The 23,617-nt window shown below is 39.7% G+C and overlaps 2 protein-coding genes across 5 annotated transcripts in view; both read left to right on the forward strand.

The window, feature by feature from the left end:
* The window catches only part of LOC127644915 (gastrula zinc finger protein XlCGF49.1-like), a 38,951-nt gene extending 26,555 nt beyond the window's left edge, over positions 1-12,396 (forward strand). For 3 of the 4 annotated variants that reach the window (XM_052128369.1, XM_052128368.1, XM_052128370.1), the window contains one exon: positions 2,562-4,889. In XM_052128369.1, coding sequence (XP_051984329.1) covers positions 2,562-3,502 — 941 coding nt within the window. In that variant the 3' untranslated portion in view covers positions 3,503-4,889. Of the gene's footprint in view, positions 1-2,561; positions 4,890-11,543 lie in introns of those variants that run through there. The other variant, XM_052128371.1, reaches the window with a different exon arrangement.
* Positions 12,397-19,680: 7,284 nt separating this feature from the next.
* LOC127645731 (zinc finger protein 721-like) overlaps positions 19,681-23,617 on the forward strand; it is a 73,200-nt gene continuing 69,263 nt past the window's right edge. The window contains exons 1-2 of the mRNA XM_052129393.1: positions 19,681-19,904; positions 21,996-22,142. Coding sequence (XP_051985353.1) covers positions 19,859-19,904; positions 21,996-22,142 — 193 coding nt within the window. The 5' untranslated portion in view covers positions 19,681-19,858. The remainder of the gene's footprint in view (positions 19,905-21,995; positions 22,143-23,617) is intronic.

The raw sequence follows: 23,617 nt of genomic DNA on the forward strand, positions 1-23,617 counted from the left end.
TGACATTTTTAAAATAGTGATGGTGCTGATCTGTACATTATTCCAACATTTTGGCCGTCAGAATATCATGATCTATGGCAGTGATTCCCAACCAGGGGAACGCGTACCTATTAAGACTATGAGTCAAATTTCTATAGGAGAGAGTGGCTCCTTCCCAGGAAGGATGGAGACCGTCTCCCTTTAGTAGGTCAGGTCTTCCCAAAAACATGTCCAGTTGTCTATGAAACCTATGCTATTCTCTGGACACCACTCCATGATGATAGTCTTCCATACATCTCGTCACCATGATAAGTAGGGAGGGGGCCGTGTCTAACATAGTTTTTGCATGTTCCCACAACTTTTTAAAACTGAAGTGTGTAATATCTATGCCACCGAATGGAATTGCAAAAACATTGTTTTCAAACAGCCTTCCAAACATGCCCCCTCTCTGCTGTTGATCAAACAAACAGATAGTCCTCTGGTGTCAGGCGCTCTGGCTCCTGGTACACATTCGATTATGGTGACTGGTAGAGGTAGACCGATATATCAGTTTTTCTGATTAATCAGTGCAGATAGTTGCTTTTTGGAACTATCGGTATCTAAAAAAAATCTAGTTGCCTATAGTTTTTTCATAAATTCTTCATTTCAAAATAAGAGTCTTCTGTGTTTTTCGGGATTGTTTATACATATAAGTCCCGCTTTATCCACCAAATCTTCATTTTTTTTCTGGTTATTGTAGTTAAATAATAATAATTTGTATTTGTATTTATTCTTTTAGGACTTTTAGCACTGTCTGTGCCCGTCATAGTATGTAAAGAATAAGGCATTTTTTTAAAACACTATTTAAAAAATCTGTTATTAGCCTTTCCCACCCCCTTGGTTATAGGTATCGGCAAAATCCATAATTGGTCGACCTCTAGTGACTGGTGTCTTTCTTTTTTGTTCCGTAAAATTTATTTCCCTATAACCAGGCCACTTTCAACAGAATTCTCAGTGGGTGTGCACTGAATGGGGAGAACCTGTTGGAAATCCTAACAGGAACGAGAGAGTGGTGTTCCTTCTGCTTGCGGCTATGCTGGCAAGACATTAATTTGACTTATACTGTACAGCAGGGGTCTTCAAGCATTTTCAGGCCTTGGTATATAGAGAGATGGAGCAGGGACCCCATTGCATATTGTCTGAAAATTGCGTGTTGAATTTTATGCCTATAAAACGTGTATTGTACCATATTATATGTACATATTTTACATTTTTTGGTTTACATTTCAAAGCCATTAAATGAATCATTAAATTAATTATAACAGAGGTTTGCAACCTTTTTGACATGAATTGCTATTTTTAATTTCCCTTTTAATCACTGTACCACACCCCTTCCAAAAAAAAAATAATTAGAGAGATAGTCAGACAGACCCTGTCCTTGTAGAATAAAAAAAATGTATATGGTTACTGAAAGGCCTATAACTGCAATCTTCATCTCATGTTAGTGAATTATTTTATACATTTTTTTTACTGTACTGTTTCTGTAGGAGTAAAACTTTGTAATGAAGAAGAAATGCACCTTTAATTATTTTGATTTGACAGTCACCGTCAGTCTAGCCTATGGCAGCTTGATATTCTTAATATGTTTGTATATGTAATATATGTCTAAATATATAGTTACCACCAAGTATGTTTAGGCTATTGTTCTGAAAGCCAAAAGCAACTAATAATACAAGAAACTGTAGGCTGACATCCGCATGGTTTGAAAAACGTAAATCAGACGCATTTACATTTGCAACCCAAATGACATGCGTTATGAATGGTTCATAATAAGCATGGGCGCTGGGCTAATTGCATCAAACTTTAACAATGTTCGGTGTTCTATTTAGTTCAGAACTAAACAAAACGAATATGAGGAAGGATTAATGCAAGAGGAAGATTTGGCATGCAGGTTAGAGGGGTTCAGAATGTGGATGGACTAAAATACATACTCCCTCTCGTCAGGGACATGCAAGATTGAGGATAAAGTGCGAGCGCGAGGTGATCGACTGTGTTTCGTGACTGCTATCAGGTCCTAGAATAACAGATAACGTACAAGTAAGGGCAGCCAGTTAAGTTTCTGGTTCCCCCCTAGGGAGTTGGTGCCCTATGCAGCCTGTGTAATATGCGTTAATGGAGCTGCGGTACTGTCTCTCGCTCACATGCAAGTGATTATGACTCGTGGTGGATCAAACAATAATTTGCAGACCCACTGGACCGCCTGTTGAAGGCCCTTGCTGTACAGCACTATAGGCATAAAAATGTAATGGCTTTAAGAAGGTGAGGATATATTTTTAATGAGAGGACAGAAAGCAGTGGATGTTGGTGATGCTCAGAATTTAACCATTAAAACACAATTTATTTTCAGTCAGAGGATCAGAGGGAATTTGCCTTTTCTGGGATAAGCCACTGAACATGAGAGTTAATCTTTAGTATAAAAAGATCACAGAAATATATACTTGATCTATTTGTGCTATTTATTTGAAGTTCTTCTTTATTTCCTTTTTCGTTTCACATTTATCCCTCTTGAATTGATTTTTGACTGTTTAATATTTTCATTTTAGATCTGATGGAAGTGAAAGAGGAAAGTCAAGAACTGAATGAAGTGGAGGAGAAACATCAGTATCACAAATCTGATGATGTCATAACTGGAGAAAAATCTTTTGGTTGCTCACAGACTGAAAAGAAAATATCATATAAAAGAACTCAAAGAAAAATAGCCAAAAATTCTTTCATCTGCCCTCAGTGTGGAAAGAGTTTCACACATAAAGGAACCTTTAATATCCACTTAAGAATTCACACTGGAGAGAAACCTTTCACTTGCCATCAGTGTGGAAAGAGTTTCAGAGAGAAAGCAAATCTTCAGGAGCACATGAGAATTCACACTGGAGAAAAGCCTTTCACATGCCTTCAGTGTGGGAAGAGTTTCAGACACAGAGCAAGTTTTAAGGCGCACATGAGAACTCACACTGGAGGAAAACATTTCACTTGCCTTCAGTGTGGAAAGAGGTTTAGAAATCCAAGTGGCTTAAGTAGGCATATACATATTCACTCTGAAAATCAATTACACCAATGTTCTCATTGTGGCAAGAGTTTCACACAGTCAAGTCGTCTCAGACTTCATCTGCGCTATCACTCTAAAGAAAAGCCATTTAACTGTGATCAGTGCGGCCAAAAATTTATTTTTGCATCAGTGCTAAAAAGACACTTGAAACTTCATGAGACTAATGAGAAGCCTTACATATGCACTGTTTGTGGAAAGAGTTTTTCACAGCTGGCTTATATGAAAGGGCATGAGAAAACACATTTGGGTGTAAAACCTCATGTATGCTCAGTGTGTGGTAGAGCTTTTAACAGAGCGGATTACTTGAACGTGCACCAAAGAATTCATACTGGAGAAAAACCTCACAAGTGCTCATTTTGTGAAAAGAGTTTTAGACGTCCCCAAGAGTGGAAAAAACATGAAAAACTGCATAATAGACGGAGTCTTAAATCATACCACTGAAATAAAAAAAATAAGAAATGATTTTGATTATACCAATAGATTAAATTATTTTGACGTAACACAGAAGGCTACCACAATTCCAGGTTCTTTTGAGCTGCAGCATTCTGTAGAGACAGCTTTGTTTTGAGTAGCGTTATAATGTCAGATGATGAATTCAGTGAATAAAAAAGTACTACAGCAGCATTTGATTTAAAGTATGTTATTGCCCCACGGCCCAAAGCTTGCAGTTTCTGCTTTGTTCTCTCTAAATCAAGTTATTAACTGCAGTTATTACTGATTTGAGTTGGCAAACATTAAACATGATTCTTTATGAATTAATCCCCTTACACTTTTCTCGGTGCATCGATTACTAATCCTCCCGATTTATCCGCGAAACTTTCACTGAAAGGAAAGTTCACCCAAAAAGAATGAATTTAAACACCGTAGGTCCATACAATGCAAGTGAATGGTGGCCAGCATTTTGATGGCCAAAAAAGGACATAAAGGAAGCATAGAAGTAATCCATAGGACTCCAGTGGTTAAATCCATATATTCAGAAGATGTGGATGTTTTTATGTCCATTTTTTACTTTATAAATGGTCTGCACTTATATAGCACTTTTTTTTAACCTTAGAGGTTACAAAGCACTTTACACTGTGTCCCATTCACCCATTCATACACCAATGGCGGCAGAGCTGCTATGTAAGGTGCTAGCCTTCCATTTGGAGCAACTTGGGGTTCAGTGTCTTGCCCAAGGACACTTCAACATGTGGAGTCGTGTGGGCCGGGAATCAAACAACCAACCCTGTGCAGTTAGTGGCCGACCCGCTAAAATATGATGTGTTCAGTATTTTCCCTTCCTTTATCCCTACCTTTCTTCTTCCTACTCAGTAGGTGGCGATATGCACAAACAGTATAAATTGGTTAAAAAACATTGAAGAAGAACTCTCTTGAATGTGCATGGGAAGGCTATGTGAAAGTAGATTTATTGTAAAAATGACTTAAATATTTAGCTTTTTCTCACCCACACCTATTATATCGATACTGAAGACATGGATTTAACCACTGGAGTTTTACGGATTACATTTATGCTGGCTTTATATAGTTTTTGGACCTTCTGAGTTCTGGTCACCATTCACTTGCATTGTGAGGACCAACAGAGCTGAAATATTCTTCAACAAATCTCCATTTGAGTTCTGCAAAAGTCAAACACATCTGGGATGACATTAGTGTGAGTAAATGATGAGAGAATTTTCATTTATGGGTGAACTATTACTTTAAATGAATATCTTGTTTAATGACAGTAAACTATGTTAATATTTAAATATATTACTAAGTGAGCCCAAGGAGGGAGTAAATGTTCATTACATTTGTAGAGTGTTCCATTTGATCACAGAACTCACACAATAAAGACAGTTACATCTATCATATCGTGTGTTTGTTTTTCTTGTCTCTGTCACCCAGATCAGGGGATATTAGAAGTGAAGCCAGGGAGAGCTACAGAGGATACCTACAGATGGAGAGGAGAGTTCAGGCATATTAAGTTCAGTACTTGTTTCAGACATTTCATAAAACATATGACCTACTTGACATTACCTGTCTTGATCAAAGTTGCTTAAATGGAATGCTTGAATGTTCACGTTTTAACCCAATGTATATATGTATATTTACACCAATCAGCCACAACATTAAATCCACCTGCCTAATATTGTGTATGTCCCCCTTGTGCCGCCAAAACAGCACCAACCCGCATCTCAGAATAGCATTCTGAGATTATATTATTTTTACCACAATTGTACAGAGTGGTTATCTGAGTTACCTTAGACTTTGTCAGTTCAAACCAGTCTGGCTATTCTCTGTTGACCTCTCTCATCAACAAGGCATTTCCATCTGCAGAACTGCCCCCCACTGGATGTTTATTGTTTTTGGCACCATTCTGAATAAATTCTAGAGACTGTTGTGTGTGAAAATCCCAGGAGAACAACAGTTACAGAAATACTCAAACCATCCCGTCTGGCACCAACAATCATCCATGCAATCTAATCAGACAATCGTGTGGCTGCAGTGCATAAAATCATGCAGATACAGATCAGGAGCTTCAGTTAATGTTCACATCAACCATCAGAATGGGGAAAATGTTTTATCTCAGTGAGTTGGACCGTGGCATGATTGTTGTCCAGGTGAGACAGAGCAGTGTGTAGGGTGAAGGCAATGACGTAATCAGTGGAGCGGTTACCACAGTAAGCAAAGTGAGGATGGCAGCACAGAGCAGATGTAGTCTCTGATTAGCCTCTTAAAGCATTTACTGACGATTCAAGCCAGTCATTTGAGCAAGTTATGTTTGTTTGCTTTGGAATAGGCACGGTGGTGGATGTTTTGAAACGTGGGGACCGTAGACAGTGAGAGGGAGAGGTTGAAATGTCATTGACAACCCCCACTAATTGATCCAAGCATACTTTAAGGATGCAGCCCAGAATGCCATCTGGACCTGTGGCCTTGCGTATATTCACCCATTTAAAGGATTGAGTTATGTCCACTAAAGAGGAGCTCGTGGAGGCGGTGTTGTTGTTTGCCTTGGAAGGAACATAAAAGGTGTTAAGCTTGTTCGGTAGAGAAGCGGCAGTGTTAACAGTAGAGTTTTCTTCCCTTTTAAGTCTGTTACTGTGTTAATTCCCTGCCATATGCTTCTTGCTCGCATCAGTGGTGTTGAACTGTGCTTCTACTTTATCTTTATACTGCTGTTTTGCTGCTCTGATGGTTTTAGGGAGAGCAAAACTGGCTTGTTTATTTTCCTCCACATTGCAAAAATTAAAAGCAGAAGTGCACGTAAACTTCGCTGTTAATCCATGGCTTTTGGTTGGGGTAAATCAACAAACAACATCTATACACTTCCTGGTGAAACACTTCGCAGGATCTGTGTAGACCTCGATGTCATCATCAGAGGCGGACAGGAACATCTCCTAGTCCACGAGATTAAAACAGTCCTGATGCACAGAGTTTGATTTGGCTGAGCAGCATTGTGTTCTATAGTGTTCTTAATGTAAATATTTTTCTCATTGAAGATGGGTTGAATATAAAATTGCATCTTGGATGTTTGGTAAACTTGTTATAAAATGATATCTGATCTTCAACCAAGTCACAACAAAAGAAAGTGTGCTTAAAACAAACAATGATAAATATACTGTACATGTCTCCCTTTAGCACGCCAATAAAATCTATGTAATCTCTTAAATTGCATAAGGAGCACCCTTGCTTCTCTAGATGCAGACTTGACATTTTTTTTGATTCCTAGTCCATACTCCCTCCTCCAAAAATAAATCTTCCTCCCATAATCTTTTGAGCATTTAAAGCTCCTTCCCCCAGACTCTGACTTAGCAGGGAGTAATACACTGATGCCTCATGACCTTTTCCAAAAGCAGCAATCACCATTCCCGGAGTATCTGCCGCTCTAGGGGGGTGCGTGCTACTCCCAAAAACAGTGCAGAGCAGGTGGTACAGCTGTAAAAATGTTGAAACAAATTTTCAAAAGATCTCAATACTCCACTCTCAAATAGATCACTGAGCGTATTAACCCCCTCACAATCCAATCTGACCAACAGAAAGGGGGCTTATTAATACATAGTTTAGGATTCCGCAATATGCTCAAGGCTAAGTTTAAATAAATAATCCGAGGTAAACACTCTAGATACTTTTGTCCATGTCGAGATAATGGGGTGTGACTTAACATCTCCAATTAGTTTGATAGAAAGGCTTTGCAGTGGCAAGATTGGGGCAAGATCTTCCTTTTCAATACAAAACCAGGGAGGGGCTCTCTCAGGTGAAAGCAACCAATGAGCAAAATGTCTGAGACCGAACGCATAATAATAAACAAAAGTCTTGTGTAGGCCTAACCCACATTTGTCAATCGGCCTATGTAACTTATTGAAATTTAAACTGGGACACTTAACTATCCAAATGAAAGACTTCGCTATGCTATCAAATTTCTTGAAATTATTTGAGGGGGACATCTACAGGGAGAGATTGTAACAGGTAGTTGAATTTTGGAATACAATTCATTTTAATAACATTAACCTTCCCAATCATACACTCACCTAAAGGATTATTAGGAACACCTGTTCAATTTCTCATTAATGCAATTATCTAATCAACCAATCACATGGCAGTTGCTTCAATGCATTTAGGGGTGTGGTCCTGGTCAAGACAATCTCCTGAACTCCAAACTGAATGTCAGAATGGGAAAGAAAGGTGATTTAAGCAATTTTGAGAGTGGCATGGTTGTTGGTGCCAGACGGGCCGGTCTGAGTATTTCACAATCTGCTCAGTTACTGGGATTTTCACGCACAACCATTTCTAGGGTTTACAAAGAATGGTGTGAAAAGGGAAAAACATCCAGTATGTGGCAGTCCTGTGGGCGAAAATGCCTTGTTGATGCTAGAGGTCAGAGGAGAATGGGCCGACTGATTCAAGCTGATAGAAGAGCAACTTTGCCTGAAATAACCACTCGTTACAACCGAGGTATGCAGCAAAGCATTTGTGAAGCCACAACACACACAACCTTGAGGCGGATGGGCTACAACAGCAGAAGACCCCACCGGGTACCACTCATCTCCACTACAAATAGGAAAAAGAGGCTACAATTTGCAAGAGCTCACCAAAATTGGACAGTTGAAGACTGGAAAAATGTTGCCTGGTCTGATGAGTCTCGATTTCTGTTGAGACATTCAGATGGTAGAGTCAGAATTTGGCGTAAACAGAATGAGAACATGGATCCATCATGCCTTGTTACCACTGTGCAGGCTGGTGGTGGTGGTGTAATGGTGTGGGGGATGTTTTCTTGGTACACTTTAGGCCCCTTAGTGCCAATTGGGCATCGTTTAAATGCCACGGCCTACCTGAGCATTGTTTCTGATTATGTCCATCCCTTTATGGCCACCATGTACCCATCCTCTGATGGCTACTTCCAGCAGGATAATGCACCATGTCACAAAGCTCGAATCATTTCAAATTGGTTTCTTGAACATGACAATGAGTTCACTGTACTAAAATGGCCCCCACAGTCACCAGATCTCAACCAAATAGAGAATCTTTGGGATGTGGTGGAACGTGAGCTTCGTGCCCTGGATGTGCATCCCACAAATCTCCATCAACTGCAAGATGCTATCCTATCAATATGGGCCAACATTTCTAAAGAATGCTTTCAGCACCTTGTTGAATCAATGCCATGTAGAATTAAGGCAGTTCTGAAGGTGAAAGGGGTCAAACACAGTATTAGTATGGTGTTCCTAATAATCCTTTAGGTGAGTGTAGATAAATGTAATGAAGCCCACCTGCCCACATCGTTCAAAAATCTTTTTATTAAAGGATCAAAATTAACTCTAAATCAGACATATTTGCTGGGAATAAAATGCCCAAACACTTAATGCCCTGTTTGAGCCACTGGAAGGCACCTGGCCGGAAGGCTGTTACTGGACAGTACGCTGTCAGAGCCAAAGCTTCGGATTTAGACCAATTGAATTTGTAGAACTTGGAAAAGGAATTATTAATTCTGTGGAGGCAAGGTATAGATCTAGTGAGGTCAGAGACAAATAATAAAATATAATCTGTGTAAAGCAGAAGCTTATGCACCACACCTCCCACTATCACCTCTGGAAAATCATCCTCCTTTCTTATTGGCTGCTATTGGTTCAGGGCAAGACAGAACAATAATGGGGAATGAGGGCAACCCTATTCAGAGTAAAATAATCTGAAATGAATCCATATGTTTGTACTGCTGTTACAGGATGTCTATAAAGTAACTTAATCCAACCAATAAATGTACCCCGAACCCATACTGTAAAGAAAACAAAAAGTGACACCTACACACCGTAACAACGATTGAGGCAAATTAACAAAACGTTTTAAAAAAGAGAAGGAAAGGCCAACACGGAGCGGCAGTGGAATAGAGAGAGAGAGAGAGAGAAAAAAACACTTGCTCCCCGGTTCTCCGATATGCCATAGCTTGGTCCTCGGCCACTCCTCCACACTCTAATGGATGACAGCCACACCTCCCCGGACGGATCGGAGGCAGACCTCCGGCCGCAGGTGGATGGAACACTCCTCGTTTTTGGTGGACGGCAGGGATCTCCCCCGCTCCTGGCAGCAGTGATGTGTTCCTCCACAAAACCATTCCAACCGATATAAAGCCTTTAGGCTTAACCATCACAAAAAGAAACAAAACATGCATCCTCGGATGGTCAAGATTCAGATTCACTCGGAGGCCGCATAGAAAAATATACCATGACTTACTGAGTCCGTCAACTTTATAAAATACATCCTTTGTGTGGGCATGTAGATATTTTGTGGCCATCCACAGCATCCACTCTCAATCTTGCCGGGAACCCCAGTGTAAAAGCGATCCTCCGTCAATGCAAATGTTTCTTGAAGGAGAAGTGTTATTCCGCAAAACAAACTCCAGCCGATAGGCGGAACCAACACAAACAAACAAAAATGGCGCAGTCATGTTCAGTCCACTCACATGAGAAACACAAATGGCTTACTCACTCCAATGTATTTATGAAGGACAGTGCTTGATTGGGACATGTGAACACCCTGCAGCCATCCTTTGTTTCTATTTTCAGTTTGGCCGGAAACATCAATGCAAAAGCGATCTTCTGTTGATGCAAGAGTCTCCTTGAATCTGTCATGTTTCTCTCTTGTCGAATTTGCAAAGTCCAGGAACAAGAAAATATTGTGATTCTTCCAAGAAAGCTTTCCTTTGCTCCTCGCCTCACACAACACAAGATCTTTATCAGATGATCTGAAACATTTGGCCAGAATTGATCAGGGCCTGTTTCCCTCAGCAGATCTGCGAGCCCTTCGCTTGATTTCCAGCTTATGGCCTGTTATGTCAAGCTTGTCAAGGAATTTCACCATATCTCTTCCTTCTTCATGCTCAGGAATTCCTACAATCTGTACATTGTTGTTTCGGCTCCTATTTTCGAGATCTTCCAGTTTTTCCAAAATCTTTTACACATCTATTTTGGTCGCGAGCGGATTAGCGGATAATTCCCTTTCCGATGACTCCAGATAATCGATCCATTTCTCAACATCTGCCACTCTTGTAACCAACTCAGAGAATTTTGTTTCCATCACCGTAATCGATCGATGTATTACAGCGAGATCCTCCAAGTCAGCAACAACCTTCGTCAGCATCACCGACATGTTGGACAATTGCCATCCAAATCGAGTCCCCGGTCTGCAGGCCCATCAGAGGTTTCATCTTGAGCACGTAAGTGTCTTTTTATATCTCCAGAGCCTGAGGATTTTGACTTCTTTGCCATGTTTACTTCAAAGAACAAATATGTAACTGGGTGTATCGAATCTCACCGGATTATAACATGAAAAACATTAAAAAACTAGCAAAGTGCACAGAGCTCGTCGCTCACACGTCTGCTCCTCGCATGGCGTCACGTGACCTCTTGAATCAGGTTTCTTAAATAAAGGAAAAATCTAAGTTGTGCATTGATGTGGGTCCCCAGCACTGGATTAAACATACCAACAAAAATGGCCAGCAACAGCCAATCAAAGTTCTACACCCATGAACCAAAAGAAATTGTACACCCAAATATTATAACTGTCTCATCATTTACACTCTCTTATATCATCTCAGGCTAGTATGACTTTCTTTTGCTAAACATAAACAAAGATATTTTTAAGGATGTATGAGATGTTTTTGTCTATTCAATGCAAGTCAATCAGGTGCAAAAAATCTTTAAGCTCCAAAAAGAAAAGGCAACATAAAAGTAATCCAGTGATTTAATCCATGTCCTCTGCAACGATACGGTCACTTTTGGTGAGAAACAGACCAAAATATAAGTCTTTAGTCACTATATATTTTGAATCCTTCAATGACACCACATCTTGTGGACAATGGTTTATGTTGAGCTATATTTTATGGTGTTTTTAAGCATACCGTGTTTGTCTATTTTTCTGTCTAATTTTCTTATTTGAAGATTAAATGTTATTACAAATTTATGCTGAAATTAATGTATATATTTTTTACTATTTTATCTTTCCATTTTAGACCTGATGGATGTGAAAGAGGAACCTGAAGAACTGAATGAAGTGGAGAAACATCAATCTCAGACACCTGCTGATTTCAAAACTGGAGAAAAGTCTTCTAGTTACTCAGAAACTGCAATTAATTTAACTAAAAAAAGAACAAAAGCAGAAAAGTCTTCCACATGCCCTCAGTGTGGAAAGACTTTTACAGACAAAGGAAACCTTAATAGGCACTTAAGAGTTCACACTGGAGAAAAGCCCTTTACATGCCATCAGTGTGGAAAGAGTTTCGGACGTAAAGTAAACCTTACAGATCACATGAGAATTCACTCTGGTGAGAAGCCTTTCACATGCACTCAGTGTGGAAAAACTTTTGCGGATAAAAAAAACATGACAATCCACATGAGAGTTCACACTGGAGAGAAGCCTTTCACATGCACTCAGTGTGGAAAGAGATTCACACAGAATGTAAACCTTATGAAACACATGAGGATTCACACCGGAGAGAAGCCTTTCATATGCAGTCAGTGTGGAAGAAGTTTCAGACACCAACTTAGTCTTACGGAGCACATGAGAACTCACGTTAGAGAGTCTTACATATGTAATCAGTGTGGAAAGAGTTTCTCAAGTCCAAGCAACTTAAAAAGGCATAGAAATATTCATTCAGAAAAGGATTTGCACCATTGTTCAGATTAGGGCTGCTAGAATCACTATGAAAACCGCCCCACCACGGTGGTAGAGTGGCACCATGGTGATAGAGTGTCACCGGTGGTTATGCATGTGACGTAAATATAACTTAACTTGTATAAAAGTCTTTGTGAAAACTTGAAATCAATCCTTGAAACAATGTAATTTAGTGAGTAAAGCAAAGTATTAGATCCTTATTGACTGTGGTGTGGATTCTTCATCCTAGGGACATATTCATTTCAGTTTTCTTGATTTTATGCTATTACGCATTGTTATGGCAACAATGTATTCACAATGTGAGGTATGCATTTAGCAAGCAACTCAAGCTGAGTTCCCACCACGGCTGATCGCAGACTAGGTATACTATACAAATTCATACAACACGTCCACCCACATGTCCACCTGACTGAAGTTACAATCCCGAAATTCCTTCACAAACTCACGCACAGCAGTGTTTATTCGTTATTTTTGTCAACAAACAACAAAAAAGAAAGAGCTCATTCCCATTAATGCACTCTATCTAGAAGTCAAGCTCTGTTGTGCATTCGCTTCATTGCAGATTTATGTTGTAATATTATTTTTCACTTGCAATACTTGATTTCAAATATTTTTGAATGTTGATTATGTCCTGTGAAAATGCTTGATTTTTCCTTAGGTTGACAGTTATAAAAGATCTAAAATTATTATATGTGCACCACTCCGCATCTTGCTTTGATGTCACATGCACATGGAAGTACTGCACGTCTCCACTGTGGTAGAATGGCGCCAAAGACATTATACCTGCATCTCCTGCTTCCATCAACATGCCCGGGTGCTGTTTCAGTGACAGAATGCTGGAAGAAGTGAATTAAATATCTCTATGCAGAGGACTCTATGTAGGACTGAACTATTTAATTATTGTCCATTTGTTTAGTGATATGTAGTCATGTGTAATATTGGTGTTTAGCGATAATAACAGAATATGACATCTGGAATATTGATGTGTAGGCAACATGTTCCTGATATATTAGATAGGCTATATGGTGCAATAATACACAGAAATGTAAAACCAATGCAAAATGTTCCCTGTCCACCAGCGACTTTCTTCCTTCTCTGCACGCAAGTGCAGTCCACGCCCCTGGGCCCTTCGACAGCGTTCTAAAAGAGCAAATAATCCCCTAAAAGAGTACTATTTTCTCTAAAAGTGTATACACATTGGCGTTGAATGTCTTTTTAAAGACGCTTCTTTTTCAAGATGCCTTTCCTCCTTTGTGTTGTTCCTGAATGCAGCAGATATCTCTCTGCTTCTGACGGCCATAGGCATTGCCTCGTGTGTCTGGGTTGCGATCACACGTGGGGATGGACTGGAACCCTCCGTCCTCCCCTCAACCCTTACGGCTAGACGATTGGTTCCTCGGGTCAGGTGCCGCTCAACATGCCCGACATGACCCTCTCTACGTTTGCGTCGGCCGTCGTACAAGGTCCTCTCCTTCGGCCTGTCACGAAGGTTGCAGAGGCCGCCGTTGCCCCGCTAAGGGAATTGGGCATCCGCATACTCAACTACCTCAATGACTGGCTGATCTTAGCTCACTCTCGAGAGGCACTATGTGCTCACAGGGACCAGGTGCTCAGGCACCTCAGGCGTTTAGGGCTTCAGGTCAACTGGGAACAGAGCAAGCTCTCCCTGGTTCAGAGCATCTCTTTTCTCGGCATGGACTCATTGTCAATGATAGAGCACCTCACAAACGAGCATGCGTAGTCAGTGCTGAATTGCCTTTCATCATTCAAAATAGGCACCACTGTCCCTCTAAAACAGTTCCAGAGGCTCCTGGGGCATATGGCATCCTCAGCCACGGTTGCGCCGTTAGGGTTGATGCATATGAGTACTTCAGTACTGGCTTCAGACTCGAGTCGCGAGATGGGCATGGAGCCATGGCATATATCATGTGATATTCACCCCCCTCTGCCGTCAGTTATTCAACCCTTAGACAGACCTCTGTTTTCTGCGGACAGGAGTCCCCCTGGTTGCCGTGTGCAATGGGCACGCAGCTGCCGGTTCCTGGACAGGCTTACGGTTACGTTGGCACATCAACTGCCTACACTGTAAAAAAAATCCTGTTGTTTTTACCAAAAAAAACTGGCAGCTGTGGTTGCCAGAATAATTATGTAAAAAATACAGTTAAATGTAAACCACTTTACAGAACAACCTGTACATTTTACAGTTTAAAATGGTTGTAATTTACACACTGGCACTGTAAAAATAAATAAAATCTGTTAAATTTACAGTTAAAACAAAATTATACATGTACCATCTGAAACTGTATAAATCATGTCTTTACTTTATAAGGTATTTGTTAATCACCATAGTAACTACAGAAGGGCACATGATGACATGAAGTTCATCAGTAGTGCCTCTTCCAGGAGCATTGACTAATAAACATACAGAGACAGTGCTCAACATCACTCACACAAACACTAAACACCATCATGATAACACATGAGAGATTTAAATAATGCAGTAAACATGAACTAAATTACATCAAATATAACACAGAACACCCCAGTGTACGTAACTGATATTAAAAACAAGAAGAAACATAACTATTCCCATAAAATATAATGAAATGTAATGGGTCACGCAGGGAATTGTTGGAATGCCCGATTACTGTTTTTTACTGTAATTTTAACAATAATTTACTGTAAAAAAGTACATGTACTCTCTTGTTCTTTTTACCATTAATTATACAGGAAAATCTTACTTTTTACATTTAAATAATTACATTTTTACATAATTTTATTGTAAAAACTACTGTATTGTCTTTTCAAATATATTAAAACATTTTACTGTATATTTTACAGTTAATATTTGTTAATCAATTAACATTTTATTTCTGTAGCATTTTTACAGTATTTTACTGTTAAAATTACTGACATTTTTTACAGTGAGAGTTGCTGGTTGCATAGCGCCTGTTTGATGTTTTATAACGGCAAATTCTACAGCAAAAAGTGTAGTGTTATATTTGATAATAGCAGTCTAACCTTTGAAAAAAAAAAATCCAATATTTGTAGAACTGCATTTTTCCACCTCAGAAATATTTTGACACATGCTCTCTGTTTCTGATGCCGAGAAACTAATTAATGCATTCATGACCTCAAGACTAGATTAAAGTAATGCATTAGTAGGTGGATGTCCAGCAGGTTTAATAAATTAACTTCAGTTGGTTCAAAATGCAGCAGCTAGTGCTAACTAGAACCAAGAAATACAATCATATTAGTCTCATTTTATCTACGTTACATTGGCTACCTGTTAAGTTTTGTATTCATTTGAAAATTCTGTTCATTACTTACAAAGCTTTGAATGGTCCTGCTCCAAAGTAGGCTACTTAAGTGACCTATCACGCTATATTCCATCACATTCACAACGATCGCAAAACTCCGGCCTGTTAACAATACCGGGAATTTTCATATTTCGCTCCTAAAATGACCAATTGCAGCATGTGCCAGCCAGACTTCAGTCTACTAAGACAGTTTGAATATATGCAAACCAGGCAGGGCGCCAGGATTTCAGGTTTGGATGGGCCAGACCAATTGTGGGTGGGCCTTAAATTAAGAACGTTAAATTAAAAACGTTATCCAATCACTGTTTCACCTAATAAAAGTTACTGACTAATATACTGCTATATTATCTGTAGGTAGGCTATACATAATATAGATTTTAATAGCTTGATGCTCTTTAAATATTTTGTTGCATTGTTAAAAATTTTCGGTGCATATAGAGTCAGGACGGACCTATCCGTGATCGCTCTCCTTGGTTCTGACCAAAGAAGAGCGCTTTGGAATCTCCATTACGCATCATACCTGGGCTGATTTTCCCGATAAAAGAAAAAGCGGTGTTCTTTATAAAATAAGCACTTCAGAAATAGTTGAAATTGCATTTATTAGGACTCATGGAATATTATAAAAAAATTATCTAAACTATAATAGCCTATATTTAGACTGTAAAAGAGGTCAGGAATGTAATATTTCCCCAAAACATAGTTTAGTTCTGCTCGTATAACATGAGGCCGAATATTTCACAATTCTTATTAATTGTTTTAAGTTTTCAACAATAGGCTACTACATTACAGATCAACAACACTGCCCGACAGTTTCAATCAATACTCGGGAACAGAACTTGTTCATTAACAACGTCATCTGTCCATTTATTTATTTTCGATTTCATTAACAACAGACTTACTTATTATACAGAGAAGATGTATTAAAATGTAACCTTTACAATATCACAATATCAGAACAAAGTTATCTGCATTGCAGAAAAACAACAACAACAAAAAACATTTCAGAAGCCAAAAAATAATCAGGCTAAAAAATAACAACTGAGTAACTACTGAGTAAAAGACACTCATATTTTTTGCGCTAACAGACAGGCTTAAAAGATTGCCAAACGTGAAGAAAAGGGAAGAAGAGAGAGTATGAGAAGAATATTCATTCATTGCAAATCTAATTATTTATCAGAGCAGTAGGAAAGGGCATGCTACTGTAACGGTCACTTTGTGCTTTTACGTTAATCTGAGGTAAAATGAGAACTGCGCATGTGCGTGTCAGTAATAGATTTGAAAGGTGAGGAGATAACCGCTCCACCGACCGTTGTACTCTTTCTTTTATTTCATTTTATATTTGTGGACGAGTGTGACGTTTGAGTAATTTTACTAAACACGGGGAAAATAGGCTATGCTATCGTCTTTCGTGCATCTTTCCCTCCGACACCTATTTTTTTTGTATTTTTCTACCCCCCTCTGAGCCACATCTCAACTTTGCGTTACACTACCGATCTTTCCGAAATTACAGGAGTAGTCGGCGGGGTTTGCTCTTGAAAATGTCAATGATTTCATCGAAGTCGAGAGTTACTGTAAGCTCTCTCTCAAAGGTCAACAGACAGAGGGACATAAGGCGAGAAGTAAGCATGGTGCTCCTATTTGGTGTTTTAATCCGGTTGACACTGGAAAAGACGCGTTCAACTGTACAAGATGTCATTGGCAGTGTTATCAGAGCTTTTAAGAAAGCATGGATATTCGGGAAAACGTCCCCATTGCATATGTCCATCACTTCTACAAGACTTTTGAGATGTTCTCCTCTTTTTTTCTTCCTCTCTATGAGTTGCACAAACACGTCGAGCTCTGACTCTGATATGGTTACGTGGAAGCGCTTCCCTGTATCATTGAGAGAGTTCGCTGCTATAGTGGCCAAGCTGGTGTCATTTGTATCAAGGCTAGGGGACATCAGGATTGCAGCAGATGCCATGAGGCCATAGGTGTCACTGTGGAATCGAGTGTTCAGTTCATTAAGCTGGCAGTCTATTAGCGTGTTGGAAATGTTGCGCAGGTCACTATCACTCCTCACCATTGTCGATTTCCCCAACGTGCATGTGACAATACTTCCCTCAAATCGGCCTGGGAGCTTTCTTGAGCGGGGCGAACTGATGACATCTCAGTTCTCGACATCATGATCCTCCATCATCTTATTTGTTGTTGCTAACATATTTGAGAACGCAGTCACCGGAGCGAATGTCTGTCAGTTCTTGTTTGAGGTTCTCGATCAAATCAACCGTGTCTGTCACTGATGTGTCGATGGACTGGAGGCTTTTAGACGTGAAGTCTGATTTACTGAACAATTTCTGGATACATGGAGTGGGTAAAATATTATTCTGACCACTTAATTGAATTTTTTCGTTTTGTATTAAATTGTATCTTAATTTTGATCAATGTTTTATCAACCAGTTGCCTGTATTTAATAAATAAGAAGCAAATATATAGCAGACAATGTAATAAGGCGCCGGCACGATCACTTGCATTGCACGAGAACTGGAGCGTTTCCGCCACAGAGTGAAAAATAAAAAATGTAATTGCGATTTTTTTAATCTCACAATTCTGACTTTTTATCTCAGAATTACGTGATATAAAGTGGCAATTGCAGGTTAGCTATAAAGTCAGAATTGCGTGATATAACGTCGCAATTGTAGCCTATGTTATTAAGTCAGAATTGCGTGATAAAGTGCGAGAAATATAGCTTGAAATTCTGCCTTTTTTCACATAATTGCATGTTTATATATCTCGCAATTCTGACTTTATAATAGGCCTACGCAATTGGGAGATATAAAGGCAGAATTGCGTGATAGAAAGTGCGTGTTACAAAGTCAGAAGAATTGTGAGATGTAAAAAAAAAAAGAAGCAATTGCGACTTTATTTCATGCAATTCTGACTTTATAACACGCAACTGCGGCTTTATTTCACGAAATTCTGATTTTATATCTCGCAATTAGAAATAAAGTCAGAATTGCAAGATAAAAAGTTGCAATTATCTTTTAAAATGTTTTAGGCTATTCTATGGCGGAAACAAGCTTCCATACTAGGCTATAGCCTATAGCCTGTCCTAGTAGCCTAATTAAATTAATATAAAGAGGCGATTTGTCCACTAATGGCTTAGTCGACTAGGGGGAAAAAATAGTCGGAGTGTAATGATTACCTTGTCTTGTTTCACCGTTGCCCTTTGTTTATCATTTTTTGTCACTTTTGTAATTCCTTAGTTTTCACTTTTGTCCCTTGTGTAGCTCCATAGTCTCCCTGTTAGCGTTCCTGTTCTCCGTTCATTGTTTTCACCTGCCCTCTTTAATTTGCCATTGGTTTCTGTTCATCACCTTGTTACCTTGTTTGAGTTCTGTTTGTTCATTGGCCCCTTTTTCCCTTGTTCATGTATTTAAACCCTGTCTGTTTGTTCAGTCTCTGTCGGTCGTTGTTTGTGAATGGATCGTTTCATGTTTGCTGTTCTTGCCCCCCCCTGATGTTGATTCGTGTTTGTCCGAGGTTCCCTTTCCCCTTCGTGGATGTTTGTCAACTTGTGTTCACCCGTGTGTCACTGTGTGTTTGAATGCACTTTTCCAATCGTGGACTTTTGATTTGTTCCAGTGTTTTCTTATCTGTGTACGTTCATTAATAAAAACCGCGTTTGGATCCGCATCTACCGTCTGCCTTCTCCTGACTCACCATATCGTGACACGGAGGCCTTATTCCACATATCTTCGAAGTTCGAACCAGCAGGCCATTCTGGAGCGACCCTGCAGAATGAGCGAGCAGAGCGGAATATTCAGAAATGCGCTCTCCGCTCACATGCTCTGATCGGAACAAACCCGAACACTGTCTGCTGAACTTGCGCAGAAACATAAATAGACATAACCAGCTTAAAATTGTTTTTAAAACTAAACATTTAGACTATTTTAGCACATTATGAGCTTAATTGGCTTTTTTTTATATATATATATAATTCTTGACTAAGTTTTGAAGAAAAGTTTTGGGTGGGCCTGTTGAAAAGTGGGTGGGCCTAGGCCTGTCACCCATAACGCCGTGCCTGATGCAAACTCAAAGACAGCCCATATCGCCCAATGCCTAAATCTGCCACTGGATGTCAAGATCTTTAAAATTAACATTGAGATTTTAACCAGCCCTAATCCTTACAATTTTGTTTGGGACACGGTTGGGAATCACTGTAGTATGTACTTTATATATATATATGGAAACAATCTGAAGAAATAACGAATGTTTGCAGCGGGGGGCGATATGTAGACATAATGTGAATGTTCTCAGAAGTAAAGAAGAAGAGGATGTTGTCCTGTCATAAATGCTGCGCCTCGGTCAGTTTTTTCCTCTGATTTCTTTCAGGCAAGGTAAGTGTTGTTTTATAAGGTAAAGAAACATTAAGTTAAACAAAGTGTACGTGCACATGCATCATAATTCCATCTCCAGAAGTTTATTTAACAGATAAATAATTTACTTTTGTAATCTGCGTCCAGATTGAGTTGATTGGAATTGACAAAAACATCTGCAAATGTAAACATGGTCTCTCTCTTGGAACACACAATGAAATAATATTTATTTTTTCAGTGTGTATTTTATCTGTAAATCAGACAAGCGTTTGTCACATAGAATAGTGAAGACAAATGTGTGTAAATATATGTATATATATATATATATAAAGTGCAACTTGAGGGGTATACACACAGTGAAAAGATTCAAAACTAAAGCAGATCCAGTATTTCGGCCATGTTGTTTGGCTGCTGAGTAGTGCCGTTTCGCTATGATGATAATCCCGTATAAAGTCAGTTATATATTAAGTAGTAAAATAACTATATTTTTTAAAGTCAACTAATAATATATATATATGTACATATATTATAAATGTTCATAAACATGACACTGAACAGATTTATATTAATTTATTCAGCTTTTCGTTTACTCGTCTCATGCACAATAAATAAATAATAAACTGAACACATACTCTCTTTTTAGCTGATAGCTAAAATATTTAGCTCATATGAGTTAGCTCATATTTTAAAATCATATATTAATGTATATTATGCGTAATTAATTCATCACTGTTCATTGTGTTAAATTATTGTGGCATTAAAAACCTACAGTTATGTTCAGCATTTCATTTGAACTGCTGGAAATAAGATATTGCATCTACATGAAGAGCTGAATTCCTGTAAATCTGTTGATTTACTTATTTTATTTACACACAAATAAATCCTCTGAAATCAAGTTAAATCTGCAATAACAAACAACTATTTATCTTATTTTTCTAATGCTCTGAAACCTCATTTTATACTATACCTGTTTTGTATTTAATATACATTATTTCATATGTATTTATATCACTGTAACTTGTAAAAAAAAAAAAAAAAAAAATTGTATTGTAGCAGAATACATGTGCATAAATATAAAGACACACAGAAGTAGATTTATGCAACAGATTCTCTCAAAATGAATTAAAACATGGAAATAACATACTGAAACAGTTGAACCAGAAAAACTGCTAAATACACAATAAATAAATAGAAGGTATTTATTAAGAGACGCAACACCGCTTATTTGCATCCCGTCAATGTAACTGGAGTGTTTTGAGTCACTTCAGAGCTGCATAACTGTAAGTAGTTTACACCCCACTATAAAGAATCAGCAACAGACTGTCCACAGTATTGGTCCACAAAGTAACTACATGTAATGTACCATGTGCATTACAAAATGTAGCATCTCTCAACTCATCCTTTTAAAAGCACCACCAAGTAGAACATCCTGTCCCATTTGTAGGATGTGTAACTGTATATGCTGACATCTGTCAGCATGTTTGCCATTCATCGTCTACAGTCGGTCATTTATATGTTCCAACACACAGCTGATTTTAAGTCACTTTTTCGGTGGACATGAGTCGGGTAGATTGAAATTCCTCTGATATATTTTGGAGTTTGTGTGTAAGCCCCAGTTTCAAGTGAATTGAATCTTCATGTCCACGATACCTGGCCACCACACAGCTGCTCTAACCATCCAGGCACAAGCAAAAGAGATGGGCTTACACCAAAAAACTCTTTTATAATTAAATATTATATACGTTATATGTTTGCCACATGTAAGTAAAACATTTCATGGTTTATAACCATAGACTCTATTCTTGTGGTTAAATTAACTGTTGTATTTTTAATTGTGGTTAATAGTGAAACCGTATAATTGTGGTATCCCTAGGTGTCTGACTGGAGTCATATGGATTACTTTTATGTTTCCTTTATGTGATTTTTGGAGCTACAAAAGTATAATAACCATTCACTTGCATTGTAAGGATCTACAGGGCTGAGATATTCTTCTAAAAATCTTAATTTGTGTTCTGCTGAAGAAAGTCAAACACATCTGGGATGACATGAGGGTGAGTAAATGATTAGAGAATGATTACCGCCCTAATTTATATGATTTAATTGATCTTATAGGTTTAACAAAGCAAGACAAACAGCAACTACCCCCTGGAACCTGCTTAAAGACCCCTGAAAATATGGAGTCTGTTAAAGAGGAGAGTGAAGATGTCTGTATTTCAGAACTATTCAGACCAAAAAATGAAGATCCTGAGGAACAAAGAGGTTGGTGTCCATTCTTGATTTTTATTTAACGGCTCTTGAGGAACATTCAAGTAACAAAGCTTCAGTCTGTTTTCCGATGTCCCTCGACTCAGCACGGCCACAGGTCTCAAACCCCTTCAACGTGGCGCCTCAGGCTCCACCCTGCTGCGAGGCCCCACCCACCGGTATGTCCAACAAAATTGTCCCCTTGGTCCCCCTCGCCCAGAGCTTGAACACGTGGCTTGCGCTCTCCAACCCGAACCGTACGATTCGGCAAGTGATTCAGTTTGCAAGGCTTCCGCCCATGTTCTGCGGCGTTCACTTCACCTCGGTGAAGGGCGAGAACAGCGCTACCTTGAGCGTGGAAATCACTAACCTCCTAAAAAAGGGCGCAATAGAGCCTGTCCCTCCGGCCGAGGTGAAGAAGGGGATTTACAGCCCCTATTTCATTGTAACCAAGAAAGGCGGTGGGTTGCAGACAATCTTGGACCTGCAAGTACTGAACTGGTCTTTACACAGACTCCCTTTCAAGATGCTGATGCAGAAACTCATTCTAGCCAGCGTCCAACATCAAGATCGGTTCACGGCGGAAGACATGAAGGACATGTACTTCCACGTCTCGGTTCTACCTCAACACAGACCCTTCCTGCAGTTTGCATTCGAGGGTCAGGCGTAAAAGTACAAGGTCCTCCCTTTCGGCCTGTCTCTGTCCCCTCGCATCTTCACGAAGGTCTTGGAGGCAGCCCTTGCCCCGTAAAGGGAAGTGGGCATTCGCATCCTCAACTATCTCGATGACTGGCTAATCCTAGCTCACTCTCGGGATGTGTTGTGTGCACACAGGGACCTGGTGCTCACGCACCTCAGCCGACTAGGGCTTCGGGTCAACACGGAAAAGAGCTAGCTCCACCCAGTTCAGAACATCTCTTTTCTCAGTCTCGATGACGGCGCACCTCACAAACAAGCTTTCAGACAGAAAGCAGTGGTTCCACTGAAACTGTTTCAGAGGCTCCTGTCCACACCGCTGAGGTTGATGCATATGAGACCGCTTCAGCACTGGCTCCAGACTCAAGTCCAGAGATGGGCATGGCGCCTTGGGACACATTGCATGGCCATCACGCCGGTCTGTCACCGCCTCTTCAGCCCTTGGACCGACCTCACATTTCTACGGGCTGGTGTTCCCCTAGAGCAGGTCTACAGGCGCGTTGTGGTTACGACTGACACCTCCAAGACGAGCTGGGGCACTGTATGCAATGGGCACACAGCTACGTTGGCACATCAACTGCCTCGAGCTGTTGGCAATACTGCTCACCCTTCGGAGGTTCCGGCCATTGATCCAGGGCAAGCATATGTTGGTTAGGACAGACAACACGGCAATGGTGGCATACATCAACCGTCAAGGCGGTTTACGCTCCCGTGGTATGTCACATCTCGCCCGCCATCTCCTCCTCTGGAGTCAGCAGCACTTCAAGTCCGCTGCGAGCCACTCACATCCCGGG

The sequence above is a fragment of the Xyrauchen texanus genome, chromosome 6 (assembly GCF_025860055.1).
Source record: "Xyrauchen texanus isolate HMW12.3.18 chromosome 6, RBS_HiC_50CHRs, whole genome shotgun sequence".
NCBI lineage: Eukaryota > Metazoa > Chordata > Actinopteri > Cypriniformes > Catostomidae > Xyrauchen > Xyrauchen texanus.